This window comes from Aotus nancymaae, unplaced genomic scaffold (assembly GCF_030222135.1).
Source record: "Aotus nancymaae isolate 86718 unplaced genomic scaffold, 86718_ANA_hifiasm-v0.15.2.pri h1tg000021l, whole genome shotgun sequence".
NCBI classification, from domain to species: domain Eukaryota; kingdom Metazoa; phylum Chordata; class Mammalia; order Primates; family Aotidae; genus Aotus; species Aotus nancymaae.
In genome coordinates this window covers 31,659,293-31,671,361 of record NW_026988433.1, presented here as the reverse complement: position 1 = coordinate 31,671,361, position 12,069 = coordinate 31,659,293, and the positions used below count along the sequence as shown (strand labels likewise).

Genomic DNA, 12,069 nt, shown 5'->3' with positions numbered 1-12,069 from the left:
AGATAAGTGCACAAAAAATGTTGCTCCTTTAGTTATATTATGAATATTTAAAATTTCCCTATATGGTTCTGGAAGTTTCCATGGAGCTTCACACATACAGGGCCCCCGTACATAGTACTTCATTGTATACTCCACCAAAGCCAACAGAAATAATTTAAGTCATCAAGACAAGTAACTAATGACAAATCTCAAGGAACCACATCTCTACACTGAGAAAAAAGTGTGGAGCTGCTAGTGTAGTTGGAAAAGTAATCTTCACACATATTCATTCTTTGTACTTACGATTGAGTTGGCAAAGGGAACCAAAATGCCCAAAGCAAACAAGCCCATAAGTGGTCCGCCAACCATACCAAATATGCTGAGTGCTGCCTACAAAAACAAAGCAATGTCAGCAATTAGCAATCTCAAATCCAAACTGAAATGTTTCAAAGTCATTTCATCGGGATGATGATTTAAAGTATTCAGCCTCCTTCTGAAAATCATCATTTTAGTCACGATAGCCTTGTCACTGGAAAAGAAGTCATTAGAACTTGGAAGTTTCTGCTCCTCAGTCTCGAGCATCCATCTGTTTCTGCAGGTAGCCTCAAAAAGGGCAATCAAACACAGAGAAGATAGAGAGGCCTGAGACAATGGGATCACCTATATGAATGTATAAATCAAGAATGATACCACTCCTCTTAGCACTGCTCTTGCGGGTATCTATAAATCACAGCACTCCTTTGTGTTTTGATCATTTCAAAATCCTCTCAAAACAGAACTGTGAATAAGTACTGCTATGTGACCAGAAAGGAGGATGAAACCCATTTGCCATTCCCTAAGGATGAAACTAGAATGAAAAATATGATTTAAAAAAGACTGATCAAATCATGTAGAAATAGATTTAAAATCCAATTAGATAACTGCAACCTTTGCTTTGATATAGAGATACCAAATCCATGATAGTGAAAAAGATCTACAGTGCAAACATAGCATGAGGTAATACAAGTAAATGAAGCTTCCAAGAGATATATGTTCCCAATAATCAAACGCCCAGTTCTTAAGAATAGACAGAACAATGAAAGAAGATTAGTGAATCACTGGTTTGTCCACAGAGGAAAACGGTTTAAATAAAACAGAATGAATGAATCAAAGATCAAATATCAAGTCAAGGAAATATTAGAGGAAATTGTTTTTTTTTAATTATTATACTTTAAGTTCTGGGATACATGTGCAGAACATGCAGGTTTGTTACACAGGTATACATGTGCACAGTGGTTTCCTGCACCCATCAACCTGTCATCTACATTAGGTATTTCTCCTAATGCTATCCCTCCTCCTGCCTCCTACCCCCCAACAGACCCTGGTGTGTGATGTTCCCCTCCCTGTGTCCATGTGTTCTCATTGTTCAACTCCCACCTATGAGTGAGATCATGCAGTGTCTGGTTTTCTGTTCTTGTGTTAGTTTGCTGAGAATGTCAGTTTCCAGCTTCATCTGTGTCCCTGCAAAGGACATTAACTCATCCTTTTTTTATGGCTGCATACTATTCCATGGTGTATATGTGTCAAATTTGCTTTATCCAGTCTACCATTGACAGGCATTTGGGTTGGTTCCAAGTCTTTGCTATTGTGAACAGTGATGCAATAAACATACGTGTGCATGTGTCTTTAGAGTAGAGTGATTTATAATCCTTTGAGTATATACCCAGTAATGGGATTGCTAAGTCAAATGGCATTTCTAGTTCTAGATCCTTAAAGAATTGTCACACTGTCTTTCACAATTGTTGAACTAATTTATACTCCCACCAACAGTGTAAAAGCATTCTTATTTCTCTACATCCTCTCCAGCATCTGTTGTTTTCTGACTTTTTAATGAATACCATTCTAACTGGCATGAGATGATATCTCATTGTCGTTTTGATTTGCATTTCTCTAATGACCACTGATGATGAGAATTTTTTTTTCATATGTCTGTTGGCTGCATAAATATCTTCTTTTGAGAAGTGTCTGTTCATTTCCTTTGCCCACTTTTTGATGTGGCTGTTTTTTTTCTTGTGAATTTGTTTAAGTCCACCTGATAAAGGGCTAATATCCAGAATCTACAAAGAACTTAAACAAGTTTTTTTTTTTAATAAGCCTGCTTCATGGAAGAAGAAAAGGATTTGGTATTGAGTAGAGAGGAGAACTAGTGCTTAAAAGGATATGGACTCAAGGATGTGATTCTGAGTCAGTTTATGCGGAGTCCAGTCAGAAGGGAGATAGACTCCACTGCAAGATGTGAAAGATGTCATATGATCCACAAAGCAAATTAGGAATGGTGAGCAGTTCTGGAGACATAAGATATAAGTTTTGGAGACATAAAAAGACAAATCTACAAAAGAGAATAAGAGCTTGGCTAGAGATAAAGCAAGGATGAACTGGCTTGAAGTTATGATGACTCTGCTAGAACATATCATTGTATGTAATCATGCCATAGATGATATATGGAAAAAGGGAATTAGCCACAATAAGAGCTCCAGGCACTAATGCAGACTATGAGGAAAGCACATTCTGTATGACTGGCTGTGGGTTAGGAGTGCTGAGTAGGCTTGGAGCTTCTGGATCTAATTCATTCATTCATTTAATTAGGAATTAGATCAAATTATTTTAACAACTGGTATGTCCTAAGCAACAACCAACCAGCATGGTGCCAAGCCTTAGGACTGAAGTAAGATCCTGAAGGACTTCTGCTTTGCTCAATATTAGCCTTTAAATTTCTAGGTCAAGGGGAGGTCCAGGATCCCAGAGGAGTCGCCCAAGTGGCCAGGGAAATTTCAGGGAACACTTGGGGTGATTAGACAATAGGATATTTATGAGCCCAACTACATTATTAGTTAACATTCAAGTTAAAGTTGTTAAATGTCTTGCTTTGTCCTGGGCACTGCAGTAGGCACCAGACATTTCATACATGGCAGAACAACAATGTCATCATCCCCTCCTTCATCAGATTACAGGCTATTCAGTAGAACAGACATTAAATAAATAACTACAATAAAGTTTGATAATGGAGATAAAAAAAGTACAAGGTGCTCTAGAAACATTTATCAGAAGGGAATGGAAATGTATCCAGGTAATAGGAAAAGTCTCTTTAAATAAGTAATGTGTTCAGTTGAAAACTGAAGAATAACTAAGGCTTAGGCAGTGGACAAGGTAGAGAGGGTGTTGCAGGCAGGGGGAGCAGTCCATGCAAAGGCCTGCATGCTAAAGACAGTGAAGTGCCTGCAGGGTTCAGGAAGAAGATACTGTTCCAAAGATTGGTCTGTCCTCTCCATGCCCGCAGTGCCGCAGGACCAGGACTTTCCAACACAAAAATGTTCTCTGGAAACCATCATTCTCAGCAAACTGACACAAGAGCAGAAAATCAAACACCGCGTGTTATCACTCATAGGCGGATGTTGAACAATGAGAACACGTGGACACAGGAAGGGGAGCATCACACACTGTGGTCAGTTGGGGGGTGGCTAGGGGAGGGACAGCAGGGGGGTGGGGAGGGTGGGGAGGGATAACAAGGGGAGAAATACCAGATATAGGTGATGGGGGGAGGAAGGCAGCAAACCACCTTGCCATGTATGTACCTATGCAACAATCCTGCATGATCTGCACATGTACCCCAGAACCTAAAGTACAATAAAATAAATAAATAAATAAAATAAAACATTAAAAAAAAGTTCTCTAATCAGAAGAGCAAACACCACAGGAGGTGAAAGACCCTTCAGGTAAATAAACAAACTTTTTAAATAAAATAAACATACTTTTCTCTATTCCCCTGCTAATAAAACTAAAAATCCATTCCATATAAAATAAACATAAGAAGACTCTGAAAGGTGGAAAGAAGGCAGCCCGCTAGGGACGCTGGACCTGAAGAGCAGCACAGGGTGAGTTCCCTTAGGTTTTTTTTTTTTTTTTTTTTTTGATTCCTGGATCCAAGCCTGAGAGCTGAAGAAAACAGCCAGCCTGGAAATGGCAACAGACACAGGAAAATAAATAAATAAATAAAATATAAAATTAAATTAAAAGCCCTCACAAAATCCTGTTTTCTCTCTAGTCACAGGGGCAGGAAAGGAGCAGCCTAGGAAGACAGAAAACTCTTAGACCTCAACCACTCCATTCCATCTGAACACCACAGAATAATCTGTTCACCCCACCCACACCTATGCCAACCTAGATTCCATCCCCACAGACTGTCAAGAGGCGCCCTTTGCCTCCCTACTGGCAATGTCACAGGAGGCCTAGTGGAGAATCAGGACTTTCACCATGGCCCAGCAGTGACAAAGCCACCTCTTCCACGATGTCAGTGGATTCCACCCTGTTGTGTTCAGGTGTTTCGGGTGGTCCTAGTTAACCAGCTCCCTGGGGAGGCCTCTCCCCTTGAGTTCACTTTGCATCACAGTTAAGTCTTGTGCACCGTCTGATGCTCATGTGTTTTATTCTGGCAGTGCTTTTACCAGAAGGATAGTGGGAGTAGGACAATGTCATGGGCCAGATTTAGTCCGAGTCAGATGACTGACAGACCAGGAAGGTTTTCATCTACAGACCATTCTCAGAGTTTGGGGGATCCTTCCTCCTTTCTTATACCTGTATGCAATCCAGGTCAGTTACCAGGTGTTTTGTTCACAAAGGGAGATTAAGCTTTTCTTGTAAGGGTAAGCTTTGTTCTGAGGTTTGTGAAAATTGCCTCTGTGCTGAGGTGACCTGGTCTCCTGGAAATCTAGTTGGAAATCCCCAGGCCAGGTTGCTTCCTACTGCTAAGTGACAGATAAGACTGACCCTGTGAGTTGCTTGAGTGGCCTTATGCTTATCATTAATCTTATAGCCACGATATATGTCATGGTATACCACACTCCACCCCTGACCCTGAGGGGGTCAATGGCCTTGTGCCTATCATTAATCTTATAGCCAAGATATATGTCATGGTATACCACACTCCACCCCTGACCCTGAGGGGGTCAATGGCCTTATGCCTATCACTAATCTTATAGCCAAGATATATGTCATGGTATACCACACTCCACCCCTGACCCTGAGGGGTTCAATAATTGAGAGGCTGCCTGAGCTTGAAAGTGCACTCTATGGTCAGTCAAATCTTGAGAAACGGATCTTCTGTAGGAGGAGTCACTGGTGCCTTTGGAACAGTCTGGAATTGAACTGCATCATCACAGAGAGGATAGAGTAGGTCTACTGTCCAGCTGAGCAGTTAGGGGAGATCCCAAGAATGGGGTTCAGCTGTGGCTTTGACGCAGACTCACCAATGGTGAGGGAAGAGTGGAGGACAGGTAGCGACCAAGTCTGGACCGGACGTAATAGATGTGTGGCAGGCGGCCAGCGAGGGCTTGCACAGCAGGCTGGAAGGTTGGCTGCTCAGTGGGTGGCTAAAATGTGGTGGAGGTTGTCAGTGACCTCAGTGCCAAGAAATTGGTCTGGAGAAGCCACCACTGGATGTGGAAAGTCAGACCACCTGGAGTAGCAGCAAAAGAACTCAGGCACACTGGGGCTTGAAAAAACGGTTAGATGAACAGGTAAAAGGAGTCGAATGGACTCAGTGGTAGCAGGCTTAGAGTTGCTTGATTGCAGAGCAATGACAGGTGAAAATGGAACAGAAGGATAAGGAGGACACAGAACTAAGCAATAAGGTCTGGGGACACTGTGTGTGTTGAGGTGCTGTCAAAGATCCAAAATTGTGATCTTGAACATGGCCCAATGAAGCCAAAGTCTGGGGTGTTGTCCACTCCAGATGGCTGTCAGCCACTAAGTGTCTCTAGGAGGCACTGGCTGCAGAAACAGTGGCGGAGGTGGCCCAAGAGACCCCTAGGCAAATATACTAGTAAAAGTCTTGCCAGGGAGGGATACAGGTAGGGTGGGTGAGACAGTCTTTGGGTCATCCTGAGCACAGGGCAGAATGTTAGAGCGAAGGCATCTTCCAGGAGGTAGAAGCTGATGCTCAGCCATCCAGATGGTGGTGGGTCGGTGGGTGGGAGGCTGGGCCGCATTAGCATTAAGGAGGGTTTGCAGGAATTCATGAGGCTTGCCAGACAGGAACCAATTTGGGAGCACCCGTCAGCATAATTGCCAGTAGAGGTCTCTCTACCCTTGTGAACAGCTGGACTGGCCCATGTCCTGTGGGTGATCGGTGTCGGGAGGTCACGGAGAGCAGAGCCCAGTGTGAGACCTCTGGCTGCAAGGCGCTGGTTGGTGGGTAGTGGGGCAGCTGCTGCTGTGAACACTCTGTTGGATGGTTCTGTCTCAGCATTTTCCAGGGTGGTGAGGACCTGCAGAGCTCAATTAACTTCAGGGACTATGGCCGTCAGGGCCAGGAGAGTTGGTTTGCACAGCCACCACTCCCATGGGACAGGGGCACAAGGGGGAGAGTCTGGAACAGGCCACCTTGCATCCAGACGCCTTACAGATGTTTTTAAGGGGAGCCCATCATAGGCCAAACCAACTCTCCTGGCCACAGCAGCTCCCTTTCCTCCTCAAGTATACACCAGCCACCTTCAGCCCTTGATGAAAAGAGGCTCATGCTGGGGGTGCTATTCATCAGGCCCAAATAGCCACTGCAGCAGAGTGCAGGGACAGCAATGTCTACCAGCTCCACTCTGTGCCTGGATAAGCTCAACAGGGTCCTGAAATAAGGGAGTGATCTTATCATCTTTGAAGACAGCCACTGGCCGTTGTATTTGTATTTCTCCACCTGTGAGTTGCAAAGCACTTTCTGTCAGGCACACACAGCACAGCCAAGTGGTGTCGTTCTCACTGGGTTCCTGCACCAGGTCTTTGAGCAGGCTTTGAATTTCTGTCTACATCATGGGTGAACCTCTTCATGGACGTGTATGGCGTTTAGGACACACTTCCTCATCTCAGCCAGCTGAGGAGTTGGCAGCTGCTTTCTCAGCTATGCCACAGGTGATGACTGGTGACACCTGCAGTGTAGCCAGTGGTATAACCCAGTGGGCTCAGGATCATCATTCCACAGCTCACAGGGCTTTGGATTGGCAGGGCAGAATGACGTGACTCTGAGGTGAGCCTGCCTGACTTGGGCATGTTGCTTGTGGGCTGCTGCCAGCAACACGTAGCAGACATCATGGGGTGTGGCACACTCCTTGAGAAGCCACGATGTCTCAGCTGGAGTGCATGGAGGGCTGAGAACAGCTGCAATGTGCTCTTTGGTGATTTCTGTGGACTTCACTGGTGGTGTTAGTCCAAGGATCTATTGGGAAATACGCTTCTAAGTCACCGGCTGGTGGACAACAGCACATAACCCTTTGGCAGATAAGCTTCACCTTTGCCTTCTTGGTCTGTGGTGTCACGATGCCAAGATCCTTGGGGACAAGGAGCAACTCTCCCACAGCAGGGGCCAGAGACACACCAGCCAGCAGTTGGCTCTTCAAGCCGGGGCATCCTCCACCCCCACTTCCGGTGCTGGTATCATCCTCCTCCTTAGAGTCTGTCCCTGGTTACTGGGGGCTGGAGTGGTCTTACGAACAATTTTGGCAGGTTTTCCACGGTGGCAATTTCACAGCAGAGGCACAAAGTGTATGTAGATGGCAGCAACAGGCCAGAAAGTAAAATAAAAATTGTCAGACACAATGTGGAGTGTTGCAGAGGGCTTCATCGATTTCTTGATCAGAACCAGTCCCCAGTCACCCTCTCCCAATCCTTCCTTAGAAATGGGTGTCATTACTCACTTGCTCACTTATCTCATCCTCAATGCCAAATGTGTTCAGGGGTTGTAGGCGCACCTAGTTAACTAGCTTCCCCAGGGGCAATATCTCCTTTTCTGTTCACGTCACATCAAAGATGAGTCTTAGACACCATCTAATGCTCAATTGGTTTATTCTGGCAGCACTCTTAGAAGATGGATACTGAGAATAAGCTGGTGTCATGGGCCAGACACAGTGAGGGGGTCAGATCATGAACTGACCAGAGAGTCTTCATCCAGAGACCATTGTCAGACTTTGGGGGGGTCCTTCTCCCTTTTTTATATCTGTATTTAGTCCAGGTTAGTTACTAGGTGTTTCTTTCATAAAGGGTATTTAAGCTATTATTGTAAAAGTAAGCTTTGTTCTAAGGTTTATGAAAGCTGCATCTGTGCTGAGGTGGCTTTGTTTCCTGGAAATCCCTGAGCCAGGGTTGTAAATTCTTAAGTGACACATACTATCAGCCCTGTAAGATATTTCAGTGGGCCTTATGTACTATCATTAATCTTATGGCCACAATACATTTCATAGTATCTTACACAACCCTATCCAGCGTAACAAGGAGCTCCTCCCTCAGGTGTCAGCTGAGGTCAAGTGGCAAACCTGGACTTCTACCTCCACCTGACAGTAGTGAGGCAGCACCCTCCCTTATGCTACCGAAGTGATGTCAAAGAAAGTCAGCTAAAACAGAAGGTAAGATTCAAAGTCTCATCACATAATACTAAAATGCCCAGGTTTCAGTTGAAATTAACTTTTCATAGAAAGAACCAGGAAGATCTCAAACTAAATATAAAAAGACAATCAATAGATGTAAATACGGAGATTACAGAGAGAGAATTATTTGATAAAAATTTTAAAACAGCCATGATAAAAAATGCTTTAACAATTAGAACTCACTTGAAACTAATTACAAAATAGAAGGGAAAAAAATATGTATAGTGAGAAAAGTCTCAGGGAACAAAAGAAGATATTAGGAAGAACCAAATGACATTGTTAGACCGAACAAATACAATAACTGAAATAAAAATTTTAAATGAATGCGCACAACAGTAGAATAGAGGGAGCAGAGAAAAAGATCAGTGAACTGAATGACAAATCAATAGAAATAACCTAAACTGAACAATAGAGAGAAATGGAATGAAGAAATATAAAATGGACTTCAGGGATCTGTAGAAATATAACAAAAATTTTAACATTCATGTCATGAGAGTTCCAGAGGAAAAGAGAAAGAAGATGGGGATGAAAAGTACTCAAAGAATTAATGTCTGAACTTCTCAAATTTGGCAAGAGACATAAATCTCTTTCAGATTTATGAAAGAAGGTGATTCAAGATTCAAGAAGCTGAGTAACCCTAAAAAAATAGGAAAAGAAAAGAAAGAAACACAAGCCAAGACACATCAAAAACTCAAAACAAAGAAATATACACCAAGATACATGGTAATTAAAATTCTGAAAATTAAAGAAAAATAAAAAAACCCTGACAGCATCCCGAAAAAAACTCTGACAGCATCCCGAAAGAAATGACTCCTTATTTGTAAGGGAAAACAATTAGAATAGTAGCAGATTTCTCATCAGAAATGATAGCGACAAGAAGAAAGTAGAAAAATATTTTTTTAACTCCCGAGAAAAAAAAAAAAAGTAACTAGCAACCCAGAATCATACTCTCAACAAAAATATCCGTTGGGGATAAAAGGGAAACTCAAGACATTCTCAGGTGAAGGAACGCTAAAACAATGGCTAAAAGAAGTTTTCTAAACAGAAAGGAAATGGTAGAAAGAAGCAACCCTAAACTATCCAGAAGGAAGAGGGAACACAGGAAGCAAAAACATGGAGTAAATATAATGGGCTTTCTTGATCCTCTTGAGTTTTCTAAATTATGATTGACAGTTAAAATAAACATTATATACTATCTGATGTAATTCTGAGTGTATGTGAAGGAAATATTTAAGATAACTATATTATAAATAAGGAAGGGTAAAAGGACATAAAGAGAGGTAAGGGTTCTATAGTTTACTTAAACTGGTAAAATGACAAAACCAATACACTAATAAGTTATATATGTATAATAAAATACCTAAAAGAATCATTAAAAATGCTATGCAAAGAGATTAACTCAAAATAATATAGATAAATCAAAATGGAATTCTAAAAATTGTTCAAGCAACTCACAGGAAGGCAGAAAACAAAAGACAGAAATACCAAACAGAAAACCAAAAAAATGATGCTTAAACCTTAACATAACATACCAATAATTACATTAAATGTGAATGGTCTAAATACACTAACGAAAAGACAAACTGACAGGATGGATTTTTTAAAAAGACTCAACTATGTGCTATGTACAAAAAATTTGCTTAAAATATAGCAACACAGGCAGGGCCAAAGTGAAAGGATGGAAAAAGATATATCATGCAACCATTAATCAATGGAAAGTAGAAATAACTATATTAATATCAGATAAATAGACTTCACAGCAAAAAAATTTCTCAGAGACAGATAGGGACATTATATAAAAACAAAAAGATTAATCCTTCAATAAGACCCAATGCATGAAGCAAAGCAAAAACTGATAGAATTAAAAGGGAAATTGACAAATACACAATTATAGTTGGAGAATTCACCACCCCCTCTCAACAATTGATAAAACAAGTAAACAGAAAATCAGCAACCATCAACAAATGCAATTTAATTGATAATTATAGAACACTCTACCCAATAAAAGAATACACATTCTTTTCAAGTGCCCATAGAACATATACCAAAATACCATATCCTGTGTTATAAAACAGACCTCAACAAGTTTAAAAGAACTGAAATCATACAGAGTGTGTTCTCTGATCACAATGGAATCAAACTAGAAAAATCAATAACAGAAAGATAACAAAAAGATCTCTGAATACTTGCAAACTAAGTAACATACTTCTAAATAATCCATGAGTCAAAAGAATATCTCAAAGAAAAATTAAAAATACATTCAGCTCAATGTAAACAAACATACAAGATATAAAAAGTTGTGGAACACAGCTAACCTAGTGCCACGAAGAAAATTTTCAGCAATAAATGCACACATTAGAAAATAGGAGAAGATTCAAATCAATAACCTAAGATCCCACCCAAAGAACAGAACAGCAAATTAAAACCCAAAACAAGAAAGGGAAAATAAATAATAAAGATAAAAGTAAAAAATCAATGAGCAAAACAGAAAAACAATACAGAAAAATGAGTGAAAAAAAGAAGCTGGTTCTTTGAAAACATCAATGAAATTGACAAACCTGTGGCAAGACTGAAAAAAATAAGACACAAATTACCAATATTAGGAATGAAACAGGGGATATCATGACAGGTCCTGCAGATATCAAAATGATAGTACACAAATACTATGAGCAACTATATATGTGTAAATTTGCAAACTTAGATAAAATAGAACAATTTCTCAAAAATACAAACTGTCACAATTCATCCAATATGAAATGGATAATTTGAATAGCTCTATAACTATTAAGGAAATTAAATTCATAATTTTAAAACTAAAAAAAAAAAAAAAAAAAAAAACACCCAGGCCCAGATGCTTTCCCTAGAGAATTCTACCAAATAATTAAGAAATAATTGACATCAGTTTTAGACAATCTCTCCCAGAAAATAGAAAATAGAATCCTTTCCAATTTATTTTATGAAGCTACTATAATCCTGCTATCAAAACCAAAGGCAGTATACACACACACGCTCACACACACACACACTCACACACACACACACACAATTACAGATCAATATCCCTGATAAATATAGATGTAAAAATCTTTAATAAAATATTAGCACATAGAATTCATCAATATATAAAAATAATTACACACCATGACCAAACAAGGTTTATTCCCAGTAAATAATGTAAGCCTTTAATGCAAGGCTGGTTCTGCATTAAAAAACCAATCAATGTAATCCACCATGTAAGTGGGCTAAAGAAGAAAATCACATGATCATATAAATTAATTACAGAAAAAGCATTTGACAAAATTCAACACCCATTTATGGTGAAAACACTCAGGAAAAAAAAATGGGAATAGAGAATAGAAATAGAATTTCCTGTTCACATTTGGGAACTGGGTAAGGATTTCCACTCTCACTACTTCTATGGAAGTTTAAGCCAGTGGAATAAGGAAATAAAAGGCATACATACATACAGATCAGAAGGAAAGAAATAAAACTGCCCCATTCGAAGATGACATTACTGTTCATGTAGAATATCTCAAAGAATATACCAAAACATAAAACCAAGAAACAAAAAACTCTGAGAACTAATACGTGAGCTCAGCAAGGTCACAAGATACAAGATAAATATAAAAACATCAATTTCATTTCT

At 40.3% G+C, this 12,069-nt stretch overlaps 1 protein-coding gene across 1 annotated transcript in view; it reads right to left on the bottom strand.

The window, feature by feature from the left end:
• Positions 1-12,069, bottom strand: part of SLC5A8 (solute carrier family 5 member 8) — a 59,867-nt gene that overhangs the window by 16,001 nt on the left and 31,797 nt on the right. Inside the window, exon 11 of the mRNA XM_021675563.2 lies at positions 283-369. Coding sequence (XP_021531238.1) covers positions 283-369 — 87 coding nt within the window. The remainder of the gene's footprint in view (positions 1-282; positions 370-12,069) is intronic.